The sequence below is a fragment of the Argopecten irradians genome, chromosome 13, assembly GCF_041381155.1.
Source record: "Argopecten irradians isolate NY chromosome 13, Ai_NY, whole genome shotgun sequence".
NCBI lineage: Eukaryota > Metazoa > Mollusca > Bivalvia > Pectinida > Pectinidae > Argopecten > Argopecten irradians.
The window spans coordinates 22996040-23013696 of NC_091146.1; the positions used below are offsets into that span (position 1 = coordinate 22996040).

General features: G+C 34.0%; 1 protein-coding gene across 2 annotated transcripts; it reads right to left on the bottom strand.

Moving 5' to 3' along the window:
- Positions 1 to 1849: 1849 nt before the first annotated feature.
- LOC138306073 (uncharacterized) lies at positions 1850 to 16557 on the bottom strand. 2 transcript variants are annotated; one of them, XM_069246425.1, is made up of 7 exons: positions 16057 to 16557; positions 10086 to 10518; positions 9472 to 9708; positions 7513 to 7554; positions 6598 to 6711; positions 4986 to 5211; positions 1850 to 3304 (listed from the first exon to the last, which is right to left on the bottom strand). In XM_069246425.1, the coding sequence occupies exons 2-7, from the start codon at positions 10443 to 10445 to the stop codon at positions 2643 to 2645; spliced, it is 1641 nt and encodes a 546-aa protein (XP_069102526.1). In that variant the 5' UTR covers positions 10446 to 10518; positions 16057 to 16557; the 3' UTR covers positions 1850 to 2642. The 2 variants fall into 2 exon arrangements, with proteins under 2 accessions (XP_069102526.1, XP_069102525.1); XM_069246424.1 differs by having other exon boundaries at positions 4950 to 5211.
- Between the last annotated feature and the right edge of the window lie 1100 nt (positions 16558 to 17657).

Here is a 17657-nt window from a genome sequence, read left to right on the forward strand (position 1 = left end):
GGAGAAAAATAATCAAACATGGTCCTGGCAGGTGGACAGGGACATCTCAACCCTCATGAAAGATTTTAACCATCAACCCTCGGCAAGCCTCGGGTTGACCAGCCAAAACCTTTCACTCGGGTTGAGATATCCCTGTCCACCTGACAGGCCCATGTAAGATTATACTATTATTTGAAAGAAATCGTTGATGCAGACAAGTAGATTATACAAGACTATTCGTTAGTTGTGCATGTAGTTAGTTAGCTAGTTAGTTTTATTACTGCATAACTAGATCGAGTGTCCGATTAAGAATATACTTTCTATTTCCAGCAAGGAATGATGTCATTCTGTTACTTCTGCACATGATTCTTTCACTTTCATTTTTTACATTACCCGATTGGCATCTACCAGGATCAAGGATTATATAATATAATTTGTAGGATGTTTAACGTGAAAATCAACATGCTATGTAAAAATCACTTGCGCTTAGAACAAACTAATGACTGTGGGAGTAGTTTGATTACAATTACTTTCCTTAAGATGATTGGTAATACATGTTCCGGTTTCGTGGCTTGCTTAACAAATAAACTTATTTAAAATTAAACGAAGACTAAATAACACTTATACTAATACGTATCAAATATATGCATGTATATAACAAATTCATTATTATACATTTGATTGACTCTTCTTTTGTATTAGCGTTGTTTCCATCAATAGCATTTCTAATATTCATCGTCCATCAAGATTGTCTCTATCATAAAGAATTATAGTAATTATAATAACCCAAACATTCAAAATTAAAGTTACATAATTTCACATCTGAGAGTCAGACAGTATATTTTTTGTTGTTATTGTTATTTTTTTTTTCGTAACGGTCTTTTATATATTTTGAAAATGACTACAAAAGAATTAAAAATACACATTTACAAAATAATATTAAAACATAGATATGATTTCCATTATATATCAAAGGTATATATACATTACAATGATATAATATTCTTTCCTAATTTGAAAATTTTCCCTTTATTCACATTTTGTTCTACACCTTGGTAGAAAACTCGAATAATAAAAACAGTATGATGCCAGTGAGGTTTATCGGTTAGGACACGTTTGGGAAAACCCCAGATCTGGAAAACCCCCGAACTATTTATAGATATAATTAGTTTTATCTTAAATCTGTATATACCAGTGTCAGCCTTTTAAAGGTTATAATACGAAGATTAAACGGAACATTATTGCCTTTAAATGCTACGAATCTATACTATATCATAATCCAACACCCTGACAATCACACAACAATGCGTTTTACACGCATGACTCGTGTGCTAAAGAAAGGTCGTTTTTTGTAACAATGCAGATACGGTCGATATCGGTAACACAAACAAATTGTTACTATTCATGCTGCAGCACCATCAATGAAAAGGTATATAATTATGCATCTAAAACAAGTCCTTTTACATATGACAGATTATTGTTCATTTATGACATCAAATAGTTTTTTATCCACAATCATAATGAAATTTAAGGGCTCCTGTCTAAAAGACTATATGTATATGCCGTTTACTTTTTTATCTCTCATTTCGATTCGGAACGTATATGAAAAACATAATGGAAAATCAGTTAAATGACGACCAAGTGTGTAGTCAACGGTAACCTTTTATATTTTTTGTGTAATTTAGCACATATATGTTTCCAGGTTTTAAAGAATAATAGAAATCATAGCACAAAAAGGAAGCTTCAAATATATGATATAATGACATTTATTCGGTCTAAAATAAAATAAACTGTATAATACAGGAACAGCTTTATTTATTTGCTTCATATTTCAATATTGATGTAAACATTAAAAGACGTTTCGTTATGTAATTTAACATCGGAACATTTTATAATAAAAGTAAACGTAAGATAATATTTCATAATTTAGATAAATATCAGAACATATTTCATGATGAAAGTACATATCAGAATATATTTCATAATATAAATAAATAAAATAATGTATTTCATAATGTAAATAAAAAAAAATCAAAGAATGTATTTCATAATGTAAAATAAATACGAGTCAAATAATGTATTTCATAATGTAAATAAATATAAGAATGTATTTCATAATGTACGAAAACATGAAGACACTGTTACCTTATGTAAGTTAATGACAGCTGTTGTTCCATAAGGTAAGAACACATCATAAAAAACTCCATCATAGTGCAAATAAATAGCAAAACACATTTCATTGTGTAAGTTGATAACAAACCTGTTTCATTATGGATACTTTAAAGAAAGCATCCTGGATACCAAATAAATACTCTTTTCGATTTATAAAGGTTTTTGTTTTCATCGGAGGAATAATATAGATAAAGCAAACGTTAATCTCATAAACAAAATGGCGGTTTGTGGCACTTTTACTCCGTATTGCAATATAGAATTGTAATTAGTGAAAGCTGTCGGTTATCTTGTTTTTCAAAATCACCGACATAGAAATGTTTATATTCTATAGATATACAAATTGTAGCATTCTATTTTTTATTCTATAGCTGTAGTTTCAGGGTGTTTGAATACAAATATGAATGTCCATAATTGGTAATACTATTGTCGGCCATCTTGGTTTCCAAATGGACAAAATTGGGGCTTAAGCCTCCGGACTATCTGCATTGATATCAGACCGGTAAATTTCTGTTTACTTTATGTGAAGGAGCAGGTGTACACGGGTCGAAAGCACTACCGCACGGCCAATATCCTGTGTTGTTTGGGGTACTTAGGCAGATAAAACAAAACCTGGTCCGACAGGTTTTATTAGGGCATGTCATGTGCTTACAGCGATCGCTGTCGTCAAATTCTATGATACATTGACACTTTGGGCATGCCCGGACTTTCGGGCAATCATGGACGCCTACGATTTCTAGTCTTTCACATGCACGTAATAGGGACCTTACCCACTTACGACTTTTTGAACATTCAGTATTTTTACATGTCATCGATGGTGACTCGATAGCCATCAAACATATCCTACAAAATATGTGATCGTCACCCCTGTCCTTACATACGTGGCACATGAAATATGTTCGACAGGACGCAACAGAAGCATCACCACACTGAGGACATAAGTAAACGTTTTTGTTTCTCTCTAGCCAGTTTGTAAACAGCACAGAAAGAAACAGGAGCATTTCATCTTGTGATAGACAAGCCAGCCGATACACATCTTTGAACTCCCATATCTCTTTACAGTCTTCATTGTTTCCATCTGAGATGGACGGGCATCGAACATCAATGTTTCCATTTTTTATCTGGTGCCAGTAGTAGTTGAAAAGGTTTTCTGGTGCTGCAATATAACATATAGTATTGATGAGTTCATTCAATTGTGATTCAATTGTGATACGCGCTATGTAATTTCCTAATGCCTCCCTTGACACTGCCTCACTTTTGGCCTTGAGTTGAGCGTTCGCCCCTGTGAGGAAAGCTCTGGGTTCTGTCCCCTGGCCGAGACACACCAAAGTCTATAAAAGTGGTAGTTTCTACTCCTGCTAAGCGCTCAGCATACAGGGAGTGGGACGACTGGTTCGCCCGTTGTCAGTATAATGTGACCGGGTGGGGTGTGTTGCTTGGTGACTTCGGTGGCATGCTTTCAGTTATATAGCACTATAAAAAGGGCAACAGTTCCACTATACAAGAAGACACAACATGAATATACCGCAATCTCCCAAAAGACGCATCTTGCACAACATACACGCAAACACACCACATACACGGGAGGCTATCCTTGCATGGCCATAGCTGTTAATAGGACGTTAATGAATCAAACAAATGTAATAACAAATGTAATAACGTTGAACATTACACCTTATGTAGTATTTTGGAACGGCGGTTGCGTAGTTATCTATCTGGTAAAATGGATTCATTTCGTCGTAACAGAAACACTTCAAGAGGCACCTAGCAACGCTCTCTTCATTCACTTACCATAGTGTTTACGTTATAAGTACAATAAATAGATTGTTGCAGAAATATGTGTTTCGTTAAACGAGATTTTGTTCCATGAAGAATGAAAGTATATCGATCAATATATCAATAGATTCACGTTGTATTTCGCGCCTCTTCAATAGTGTCTGCTTCCCCGGGCACTATTGCAGATAGTACACAAGTGTGTTGTAAATCAGAATGCAGAATTTTGTAACGTAATATATTTTTTAAGACGCTTTACCATATTACGACAAACCCTCTATCTCGGGGTCAAATGCCTTGGGCTGTTACCAAGTTCTGCAAGACACCCGATACTTCACCTACTTAATCGGTCATGTCCTCAAATGACCATGGGTGTTTATGTACGCATTAACTGCCTTCTTGAGGGATTTATGGTCCTATAGTTTTCCCGGGATTGTAGATTAATTGTATAACACTCGTTGGCGCGTTGTGATCAATTTCGCCATTTCCAAGCAGACACCGGGCGGCTATTTCTCTATGACTTTATAACGTCTTGTACACTTTGTCAATTTATGAATATACAACAACTTAGGGGTAAATGGTCATGTACACTTTGTCATTTATAAATATGCTACTTAGTCAATCAAGTAGTTGTAATTTGCCAGGCTCAAACGGGCCATCGTACATTTTGCCGTATAGTTATGATTCCTCGTTTAATCCCCCGAAATGGGGAATGATTTGCATATCAACGTTATGTTTCCAATGTTAGCAACAGCACGCAGATTATATTAATGCAAATGGATCAGTATTAATATCCAAACCCGGTATAATGTGAACTCACATTGTCCGTTCTTGGAGCTATACAGGGCGGTGCCATAAGGCCGTCGTATAAATATAGAATCTAAAGTATCTCGATTCGGTTTATACCGCCCTGGTAGAATATAAGCATAATCATATCGATCCCAACCTCTGTCTATTACAGAAAAAAACTATCAATTAGAACTATAAATATGGAAGTGTTTTGTGGCGATTTTCATTTAACAACAAACCTATGGAATGGCCACAAGACATCGAAACACAGTCACCTTCCCAATATGGGTCTGTAACGTCGGGTTCTTGTGACTTGTAGCGAGCGCCCGGGTCCCTTTTCTTGGGCCGTTGTACAACAAAGAGTTTGGTCAGTCCAGCGTAGTCAGAGAGTGACTTCTCCTTCTCTAGAAAGGTACACTGATTGGTTATCCAAAGATCGATATCACCCCGATAACGAAGGAATACTTTGACATACATGATGCATTGAGAAACACTCCACATCTGTTTGAAACAATGCAAAAATAGTGTAGGCTATTCAAGTCATGTTATCATCAGGTAAATTGAGATTGAGCATCACGTAACGTATAGTCTTGAATATCTTGTTGATTACTTAAAGGCCGCTGTTCACATGGACTACATTTGCAAACATAAATGCACATAGTTGTTTGGTAAAAGACCATAGTTAATTTTCTCTTTGTTTCTGGCTTTCTGATTGGCCTATTCATTTGTTTCATTCCACGATGAAAAAAAAACCGAGAATGGCGCGGAAACCCGACGTTATCGTGACGTCACAATAGAAACATTGACGTTGCGTATCAGTTTGGAAAAACTAGTCCCTTGGAAAAAATCAATGGAATTGTACGTGTAAACGTATTACATTTCATAAAGTAGCCTGGAAAATTAATTATAAGCATTGAAGTCACTATTTTTTAATTTCATCGGGGTATGAAATAAATTTTGTTTGCAAACCGTGTGAATCAAAATTTATTTCATACCACGATGAAATTAAAAAAATAGTGACTTCAATGCTTAAATAAAACTCTTTCATAGTGGGTATGTAGGATGGGGATCTTGTACCTCATAGTCACAAAAAGTTGGAAAACCCTATATCATGATATGACACATGATTAAGGTCAGATAAGATTCCCTTGTGAGCTATACGGGTTAAATTGTCTGATGTGGGTCGGTTTTGCTAGAACAATATTATATTTCAAAATTACTTTTCAAGAATTATTATGAATTGATATGTTGAAAATGAAACAAATTGGAAAATATAACAATATTGTTATTTAAAATAGGTTTTAATTAATCATAATGTCATATCTTGATGTCCTAACCCCCAGGTATATGTAAAAAAAACAAGCAAACAAAAACAAAATGAATAAATTAAATGCTTATAGGTCATGGCCGTCAGAGGGACCAAATTAACTTTCCTTATTGTCTTTAGCTTGTTCTTCAATAAAGGTTTTCTTTACGGCATTGCTGCCAAGTTCTGATTGTCCAATGTCATCTTTGACTTTGGAATGTCATTGGTTTCCAATAAAAACAGAACTTCCATAAACTTTAAAATAAAATTATAGTATATTTTGTATTTTTTCTTTGAGTTTCCGGACTTTCCATTTGCTTACTAACATACACCATTGCGTTTGAGGTATGTCAATGTTTTCACATAATATTAATGCATGAAATACTTCATAATTGGTCACTAAGAACAAAGTTGAGTCCATACGTTTTGAATCATGTGAGAAGCAGGTACTATATTGTAGTTACTGCAATGCAAAGCCGCAATAAAAACAAGCACAAACAAAACACCGCTACATATAATGATCCTTTGTACTGATTGAATCTTTTATACCTATACTTCAGTGATTTATAGAATTGGCATACCTGCGAAACAGTGGTAATGAAATCATTTCCTCCAAATCTCCAGACTCCGATATGGTTTATGGGCAGCACCTTTGGTGGAAATATATCACTGTCAGAATCATTCGGTATCGAAACCTAAAAGTAAAACAGTTTCGTCAATTACGTTCTAACGTTCCCGGAAATGTAGCAAATCCCGTATCGGTCATATGTATTTATATTGTCCTATTAAAACCCTCTCGTTCTCTCGTTAAAGAAAGTAATAATTGAAATGCAGAAGGTTTCACATCTGAAAAGATATTTAAAATTGCATATGTCCATACCACTGACATTTAAATTGCCCATCGCGACCTATATAATTGGCTTAAACTATCAGGCAAACTCTATTGAAAACGCGCATCTTCACTTTACACTGGCTTGCTTTCGGGCATGTGAAGAAGGCAATAGGTTCTATCCTATGGCCCAGACACAACATATCGTACATAACATTGTCAGTTTCCGCTACTGTTTATCGCCGCCAAATTATAGGGGGTGATTGGTTTGCCCGTTGTTAGTATAATGTGATCGGGTGGGTTATCTTAAGCAGCATGTTTCAGAGACATAGCACTATGAAAATGACAATAGTCATAGTTCCTCTATTATAAAACGACAAAACGCAAGCATACTTCAGTCAAAATACGCATACACGATACATGCTCAACACCCTGGATACATGCTGTCCTTAAATTACCCTGGCTGTTGATAGGGCGTTACAAATAATAAACCAAATCAAAATAATATATATAAAAAAGACAGAATCTTAATTGAATCAACCAACCAATTGCTTTTTAATTTGTGCTTTATACAAGACTCGATTATGTCGCAGAAAAAGAGGAGTGCTATAAATTATCCACATTTGAAACGCCATTTTTGGACGGGAGGGACGTTAATCACACTTACCCTGCCATAAGGAGACTTCAGTGGTGGAAGATTTCGTGGAGGCTGAAATTTAAAGTCACGTCAATACCATATCAATGTACAGTGTATGATATACTTATGTTGATTCAAAACAAAATATCAACAATATTCCTAGCACTAAGTACCAAGCTAATCAAGTGTTTCATAACCATGGAAATCTGTGAATCTTAGCATTTCTGTAGAAAGCAAGTGCCACATTACACAGAAGTAAACTCACATTGAGTATGATAGATATATGTAACGAAGCGCATCGTTCGTTGTATTTTTTAATCATCTTCCGGAAGTTATGTAAAACGAGACTTTGCCCGTCACGTGAGCACGGGACTGCTGGGAGTATTCAGTTTTCATCGGGTTTTTGGTAGGTACGGTTGACTTTTGACACTTAAGTGATTTATTCATGTATGTATATTTTTTTTGTTATTCGAATATCAGCTTACCAAACAATTATCGAATATTCGGTGACATCCATAAAAGGTTGAATATGTGAAATTATATGATTTGAAATTAAAGTTAAACGCATTTTTATATCAAAGACATGAAACTTCATGATTGTAAATTAACACCAATCGACAAATGTAAAACGAGCACATTAGGATCCCTTACGTGACGTAGAGTCATAACCGGACTCTGACTTTTATATACTATGGGTATTGATACTTTTCAGATATTCCTTGTGAAATGCCAATCACCTATTATCTTTTATTTCAGTTATGATTTTGATACATGTAAGGGGAAAATAAATACATGTACAACGAAACAGACGGTTGCCTGTAATCAGCTGTTAACATACCAGTATATTTATTTATCCTGCAACTGTCCCACATACTAATCGATTAACAACTGTCGGATAAACTTGTGCTTTATCCGTCAATACGATATGCTTTATCCGTCAATACAGTCACGTGAGTTTGTTCCACGTCTGTCGTAACTTTTTCTAACTTGACCCAGAACTTTACCCTCTGGTAAATGAAACGTCATTATGACCCGTTAAAAAGTGACGTCAAATTCAAAGGAATGACGTCATTATTACAATATCGAAAATCTCGTATGGCGACGTCGTGTTTTCCTTGGCTAATGGCGAAGGTATGTACTGTAGAGTAATTCTTTGATGTTTTTTTTGTATTTCCATATTGTTTCAGTGATCTTACACACAGTAACTGACAATTTGCTTTCATTTTGAATGTCATAATGGTTGCAGGATAAACAGAATACACGGTTAGTATCTAACAATACAAGGTTTATTTTGGTGCTTGACACGGAAAGCCGAGATGACTCGGCAAAGCCTCGTCAACTCCGCTTTCCTAAGTCTCTCACAAAAATAAACCTTGTATCGTAAGATACTAACCATGTATTCTCTGTATACGTATTTTATGGAAGGGCTTATTACGCCAGTATTCATCAACGCATATTCAAGGACGAATATAAAGAATGAAAGAACATGGGTATATAAATAGTTCACGCAGAAACGCAAATTTGCAATCACTTATAATTATTGCATATCGAAACGGACTAAGCATGTGAGGTTGTGAATAAATGAAAAACTACATCTGTTGGATGTGAAATAGGCAACATTTTGTTAGGCCACTAGGGCGTTTGTTAATTCAATGATATCGGTCCCGACGTCATAGATAGGTCAAGACGGGATATCTAGATTAAAATCGTATTCGATATTGCGGACTGCATTACTATATGGTTGTGATTAATTTCTGAGGTCATTTCTATGTGCACTAGTGATTGTGGGTGACTTTGGATGTTACACACGCTCTTGTGGGGTGGTTTTGATATACAATTCACTATTGACACCACATTAAATCCATAATACATCATTAATACAAATCAGTGGAATAAATAAATGTTGATTTGTCTTCGATACTGACAACGATATTTTACACTTTCTCTGATTGCGTTAAAAATGACTATTACAAATAACAAAAGACTTACTGTTGGTTGCTGGTGCCTAAAATCTTTTAGTGGATGCTGCTTTTCAACAGCTGTCTTTCGTTCTAATGTTTGTCTTTCCCGATGTCGTATATCTTCCTCCTGTATTTCATGATGTTCTGTAGCTTCCTCCTGTTCCCGACAGCGAAATGCTTTATGTTTTTCATGACGTCGTATGATATTTGCCTCTTCCAGCCTGCGAAATGCTTCTTGTTCATCTTGGCGTCTTATGAAATTTGCCTGTTAAAAAGGGTCATTTGTAAAAATGAAGTTATAAATATAACTTAAAAAAAACAACTCTCACACAGAATATATAAAGTTGCTCAAAATTGACAAATCATAAGTCATATTTTTTCTCAAATAAGGAGTAATTGTATTAAATGTATTTCCTGAAATTTAACAGTAAGTCTCTATGACTTTATATGATATACATGTAGTATTTGGAAAGGAATTTTTAACAATGGTTGGGCTAACGCCGATAGCATAGGGACGAAGCCATAATCGGATAATATGTCTATATTGAAAAAGAAATATCCCTAGAAATAAGCAATGGTCAAAATCTAGGTCAAATCTTAAGTATTGATCAATAGAATAAAACATAAAAATAAATGACTTACTGTTGGTTGTTGGTGACTAAAACCTTTGAATTGATGCTGCTTTTCAACAGCTGTCTTTCGTTTCAATGCTTTTCTATCCCGATGCCGTATAGCTTCCTCCTGTATTTCCTGATGTTCTGTAACTTCTACCTCTTCCCGCCTGCGAAACGCCCCTTGTTCATTCTGGCGTCTTATGGCATTTGCCTCTTCCCGCCTGCGAAATGCTTCTTGTTCATCCTGGCGTCTTATGCTATTTGCTTCTTGTTCATCCTGGCGTCTTATGCTATTTGCCTCTTCCCGACTGCGAAATGTTTCTTGTTCATCCTGGCGTCTTATGGCATTTGCCTCTTCTCGCCTGCGAAATGTTTTTTTGTGTTTCATGACGTTTTATGATATTTGCCTCTTCCAGCCTGCGAAATGATTCTTGTTCATCTTAGCGCCTTATGACATTTGCCTGTTAAAAATGGCATTTGTTAAAATGAAATTACAATATTACTTACTTTCAAAAAACAACTTTCACAAAGAATATGTAATATGCTCAAAATTAACAAATAATAAGTTATGTTATTTTTTCGCAAAAAAAGGAATAATTGTACATAATATATTCCCTGAAATTTAACAATAGGTCTCTTATTTATGACTATATATGATATAGTATATGGAAAGGCTTTTTAATTTTACCAATAGTTGAGCTAACTCCGAAAGCATAGGGGCGGAACCATAATGGGATAATATGGCTATATTGGAAAAAAAACTTTCCTTAAAATAAGTAATGGTCAAAATTTAGGTCTTAATCTTAATAATTGATCACTAAAACATCCGATTTACCTTAAATAAGGCATATATCAATTGATATTGACAATTTGCACAATGCAAGATTTTAAATTTTTACGTACAACTTAGTATCGTGTACGTACAAGTTAATATCGTGTACGTACAAGTTAATATCGTGTACGTACAAGTTAATATCGTGTACGTTCAAGTTAATATCGTGTACGTACAAGTTAATATCGTGTGCGTACAAGTTAATATCGTGTACGTTCAAGTTAATATCGTGTACGTACAAGTTAATATCGTGTACGTTCAAGTTAATATCGTGTACGTACAAGTTAATATCGTGTGCGTACAAGTTAATATCGTGTACGTTCAAGTTAATATCGTGTACGTACAAGTTAATATCGTGTACGTACAAGTTAATATCGTGTACGTTCAAGTTAATATCGTGGACGTACAAGTTAATATCGTGTGCGTACAAGTTAATATCGTGTACGTTCAAGTTAATATCGTGTACGTACAAGTTAATATCGTGTACGTACAAGTTAATATCGTGTACGTTCAACTTAATATCGTGTACGTACAAGTAAATATCGTGTACGTACAAATTAATATCGTGTACGTACAAGTTAATATCGTGTACGTACAAGTTAATATCGTGTACGTACAGGTTTATATTGTGTACGTACAAGTTAATATCGTGTACGTACGAGTTAATATCGTGTACGTACAAGTTAATATTGTGTACGTACAAGTTAATATCGTGTACGTACAAATTAATATCGTGTACGTACAAGTTAATATCGTGTACGTACAAGTTAATATCGTGTACGTACAGGTTTATATCGTGTACGTACAAGTTAATATCGTGTACGTACAAGTTAATATCGTGTACGCACAAGTTGAGTTGATCTGCTCTTTATTACCGAAAATATTTTTTCGGAATTGAAGACAGTCTGTCTAGTTTGCATTGCTTCAAGCACAACCACAGATTTATAGCTTAATCTGGCAATATCAAAAAACACAAGTATATATCAATGAAAACAATATACGTTTCACCTTTAACCAGGGAAAATTAACCAGGTTAAAAGTGGACTATACATATGTATATTCATCACCGAATGTGTGCATGTATTTGTTTGGATTATTTATATGTATTTGGCTGCAGTGAGCAAGAAACGGTAAGTGTTTTTAGATGTAAAGATGTTCTGAATAATGTAATGAAGGTTACTCCAGCTAATCCTCTGTATTTGACTGTCTATCTTTTTTTATGCCCATTAAACTAATATTTCACTACCATACAGTTGGTTTTAAATAAAAAGGTATTTCATCTATTTTCCTTAAGTTGTCTACACATACTTCGTTCGATTATTCTCACTTTCCCGACTTATTTATACGGAACCTCTATGATTGCTTTATACGTTTACTTACTAGTCAATATTTGGAACACCTCGGATCTCATGCCCGTGCCTTCCGGTGTATGGCTGAGTTTATCCGATAATACATTTCCGGTTAATATTTTCATCATTTCCGGTTAATGGAGAATTGCGTCTGAGAATTGGGGTGAAGATGTGGTGTGACTGTTGTATAATTTGACTGAAGGCAAAGCCTTAAAGAGCGCAGCCAGATGCTCCAGTAGGCATTAATTTTGCAATGTTCAAAAGTATTTTTTTTAAATAATACAGCCGGTGTTTTGTTTATCTATTATTATTAATATGTTTAATAACCTTCTATCCTTGTCCCAAGCACCAGTTTGAGAAGGAAGAAATTATATTTTCGTAACAGAGATTGCGCTTTTGGTCAGCTGATTATACTGGGAGCTGGTCAACATCTTGCATAATAAGAGTGATAACATTGATCTTTTGCCGGATAAACATTACATTTATCGGATCACAGAGCGCTTGAACCGCTCCATTATATAATGAGCTTACTTAAAAGCATCACATGCACCGGTGTCCATAGGGGAAAATGGTCGCCGCAAGATTGAATGATATTGTTTTTTCTTATGTTTTCATTTTTCATTTTTTTTACATTACCTTCGGCTGTGCTCTTTTCATAATACTGATACCTCTTTCTAGCATGTAATACCTGAGTACGTAGGTGGGAAATAGGCGAGAACCCAGTCCTTACTGGATGATTTTCATCTTCTTATTTCCTTTCTATATTTCTCTCATTGGGAGGTAGGCTACACAACACATGATTTATTATATATCTTATCGTAGAAACGGGTTTGACGATGATTCGGCCAATTGCCAAGGGCTTTCAGATAACTTTAACGTAGAGGTGTTTTATGTATCTTAGAGATAAACATTACAGTATTTATTGTTTGCAAGATGCACTTTACTATGGAAAATTTGTTAATTAGAAATGAGTAGGGACACGAGTCCTATTTCAATTCCTACAGGCCGAATGCAAGAGGAATTTTCAATAACAATTTTTATTTAATGTATTTCGGGGGAAAAAAGGATTCAACGCGTATTTTTTTTAGCTTTAAATGTTGGGATATTAGGCTTGCGAATGACATTAATTAGTATACAGTGTATATGGTACAAACCAGAATGAACCAGCTTTTTATAACAGGGTATCTGAAGCCATATATTACTTTAATAATTTAAGTTCCGTTGTGTGGTGAGTTTAACTTGATTTCAAACTTGATCTTGATTATGATGAGTACTATAAGAACCTTAATCATTCTTAGGCTAGAAATATTTTTTTTGCGTTAATCGATAATATTAATTTGATAGATATTTTTGAGAGCACCACGAGGAAACTAGAAGATTTATATGGAAGAAGAATAACCCTAAGGCAAGCCCGTCTTGATTTTTTCTTGTTGCAGGAAAAGTATTGGCTTGAAAAATTGTTCTTGTGTAGACCCAGGTTACAGATCAGACCACTTTCTGCCCAAAATAATTATTAAGATAAACGAGTTTAAAAAGGGTGGAAATTGAATAATTCATTATTGTATGATGATGATTTTTTATATTTGTAAATACTATAAATAATTGTATTGATACTGTTAAAAGCAATATTGCATTCCTGTTTATGACATTGCAAATTTAAATAATATTTCAGACTATGATTTCAATTAACTTTAAACGATCAGTTATTTTGAAGACATTGCTAATGGAAATTCAAGGGACAACATTTTCTTACTCTTCTTATAAAAACAGTTGAATAATAGCACGGATAATCTTACGGAAGTTATGGAAAAGGTGGAAGTTGTAGAAAATGTTATTATATAATAGTAAGATCTGAAGAAAAAGGAATTAGAGTCTATAAGATTACAAAAAAATAAAGGTAGTATAATTTGACGGGTAGAAGAAGGGATACAGCCTACAAACTATTTTTTAGTCTAGAGAACAAAAATTTCACGTCCAAAATTATACCTAAGCTTTATACATATAATGGTGTTTTAAAATAACAGGATGTAATTTTAAAAGAATGAAGTAGTTTTTATAGGACATTATATGATTTAACTTTTAACTTATGATTTATCGAAAGACATAAATATAAAACCTTTTCTCCAAAATATAGTACCACAATTGTCTCAACTTGATTCAAATAGTCTAGAAGGGTAGATAAACTTTAAAAAGGCAGGTAAAACTTTGGGAAATTTGAAGAATAACGGAAGTCCAGGGTCTGACTGAGTCACAGCCGAATACTTAAAGGCAAATATGGGTATAAAACGGACGAACTGTCTATTCCGAATATGCATATCACAGAGTTATCTGCACTTACGGATAGGTATTGATTGTGACGTCATGTGTTTCGGAGCGTAATGTCATACGTTTCGGAGAAAACGACGTGGATTGCGCTCACAAAATAATGACGTAACAATCAATACCTACCCGCAAGGGAGCTAACTCTGTAATATGCAAATACGGAATAACTCAGAGACAGGGAGTTATTACTTGTATTCTAAAAGCTGATAAAGCGAAACATTTTATAAATTAATTGGATATGTTTAACATAACAGCACCATGTACCTATAGCTTATACGATTAGAAGTGTTCTGGATAAATTGGTAGATAGGGCTCAAAGACGTTTTCTTTCAAATTGATACATCGCTGTAATTATAGGGCTAATTTATGATATAAGACTCGTACATATATGTAATGCATTATGCACTAGAATATTACGAGTATTGATCAATAAGTGTACAATATCAGTGCCACAGTATGCAGACGACGCATCACTTATTGTAGATGGATCTAAGAATTCTTTGGCTGCTAGGGGCTGTTAATGAAATGGACGAATATGAAAAAAAATCAAGTAGTTTGGATAGGTCGTAAAAAGTATAACCAGGACACATTCTTAGCACATTTGAATTTACAGTGGGGTAGAAACAAATTTACTTTGTTACGAATTGAGTTAAGTGTGAACCTCCATGAAATTCCAAAGTTAAACTATGTTAATAATTAGTTAAGCTTAAGTGGTTGATTAAAACTTGGAGGAAAAGGTTTTTGACACCAACAGACAAAATTCATATAATCAAATCATTGCTTGTATCGCAGCTTTTTTTTCGTTAAAGAAAGACATGGTCGCCTAGCTAATCATTAAAATATTTACCTACACAACTGTCAATTTCTTTGTTAAAAGCGACAAAAAGTAAGGGAGGGGGTAACATCATATGGCCTGCCCAACTCCCTTCCCCCTTCAAAACGTTGTTCCGCTACATACGTCACTGTTTTGTCTCGAAGCAAATCTGATTACCTCTCCCTACGATGGACCAATGAGATAGAGATGAGACAAAGCTCATCAGCAATATAACATACTTTTCCCGAAATTGTTTTTGTTGAATGATAATGTATTTATATGACGTGCTTATGCAATGAATATTTATTCTTCCTAAAATTATATAATATTCAAGGAAATTTAAAAGCAATTTAACTGTGGTTGTATACTGTGTATTGAATGAATCTCCTCATATGTGAGGACGACACTGATGTATATTTTTAGGAATTATAAATACAGTTTGCTTTAATTAATAGATAAAAATAAATAAAAACATCTACTAGTAGCTAATAGTGTTACTTCCGTTATCATTAACTGCATAGTCAGGAAGTATGCTAGTGTAAGATATGGGTAATGTGTTTTTTTTTCGAGAATTGAAGATCAATGTGTTTTAGTTTTAAAGGAAAGGGTTTATATTTTAATTAATATGTATATACAATTAATAGAATAATAATAAGAAAAAGAAAATATGTTTGTTACTTACGAAAGACATTGGACGAACTAAACGTGTCATTCCAAGTTTACATCTTTCATTTTTGGTGTAAGTAGAAAGTTAATCTAGTATTTTTTGTGTAAACCCTCTGCAGTTTCGGATAAAAGTACCATGTCGTCTGCGTACATCAATAGAAATATATTAAGTGTTTGCAATTCAATAGACGGACAGCCATCTGTTAAAAAACTCATCTCACAATGATTAACGTACATTAAGAACACTAAAGATGACAATTTTCGCCTTGGAATAAACCGTTCTTGCACTAAAAAAAATCAGACATTTTATTGTTATACTTAACACAACATTTGACATCATTGTATAGTGAGCCAATTATACGTAAGCATTTTCCCTTCCACGCCCTCTTTGATTAATTTAACCCATAAATTCTGCCGATTTACAAAATCAAATGCTTTCCTTAAAATCAATGAAACAGCAATACAATCTGTTTCTGTTTTTTAATGCTTTGCTTATTAAAGACTGCAAGACAAATATAGCATCAACTGTTGGCATATGTTTTTTTTTTTAAAAACCAAACTGTGCATCACTTATTTTTGAATATTCAAAATCAAAATAAACTAATATATATTATTCAAAATTTAGGTGAAAAGTTTCCCCAAACAACTTATATAATTATTAGTGTCATCCTTATTTCCCTTCTTGAAAACAGGAACAATGTTACCTATTGACCAGGATGTTGGATAGTTACCAGACTTAAAAATATTATTAAACAATACAACTATGCAAGGCAAAAAAACATCTTTACTTTTAATAAATTACTCATTAATTCGGCATCGGCATTAAAAACTTAAATAAGAATTATTGTTACATGTATTATAATCGTGTGAAAAGCCATTTACCATTTCATTCTCTTGAGGTGCAGTGGAAGATAATTCATGAAAGTATTCGTAAAAAGCATGTTCGTCCAGGTTATATTTAACGCCCTTATTTCTTTTCCGGAATTTCTCTGTAAAAATCCTTCGGGTTATATTTTCTCATGTAATTTAAACATATTGCCTTGCTGTGCTTTATATTCACGTTTGAATTTACATTCTAATTTCTTGTGTATGCGTTTTTTTGTACAAGTTTTTAACGGCTTTCTCTAGATTTAACAGAGTTAAAATAGGACAAATATTTGCTTGTATTCTACGGCGGCGTATTAGGGGCCACTACAAACTTTTATTTATCTTGTACGTACAAGTTATTATCTTGTACGTACAAGTTAGTTATCATTGTACGTACCAATAGTATCTTGTACGTACAACTTAGTATCTTTTTATCGTACAACTTAGTATCTTGTACGTACAAGTTAGTATCTTGTTGTACGTACAAGATAGTATCTGGTATATTTCGTACAAGTTAGTATCTTTGTACGTACAAGTTAGTATCTTGTACTACAAGATAGTATCTTGTACGTACAACTTAGTATCTTGTACGTACAAGTTAGTATCTTGTACGTACAACTTAGTATCTTGTACGTACAAGTTAGTATCTTGTACGTACAACTTAGTATCTTGTACGTACAAGTTAGTAGTATCTTGTACGTACAAGATAGTATTCTTGTTACGTACAAGATAGTAACTTGTACGTACAAG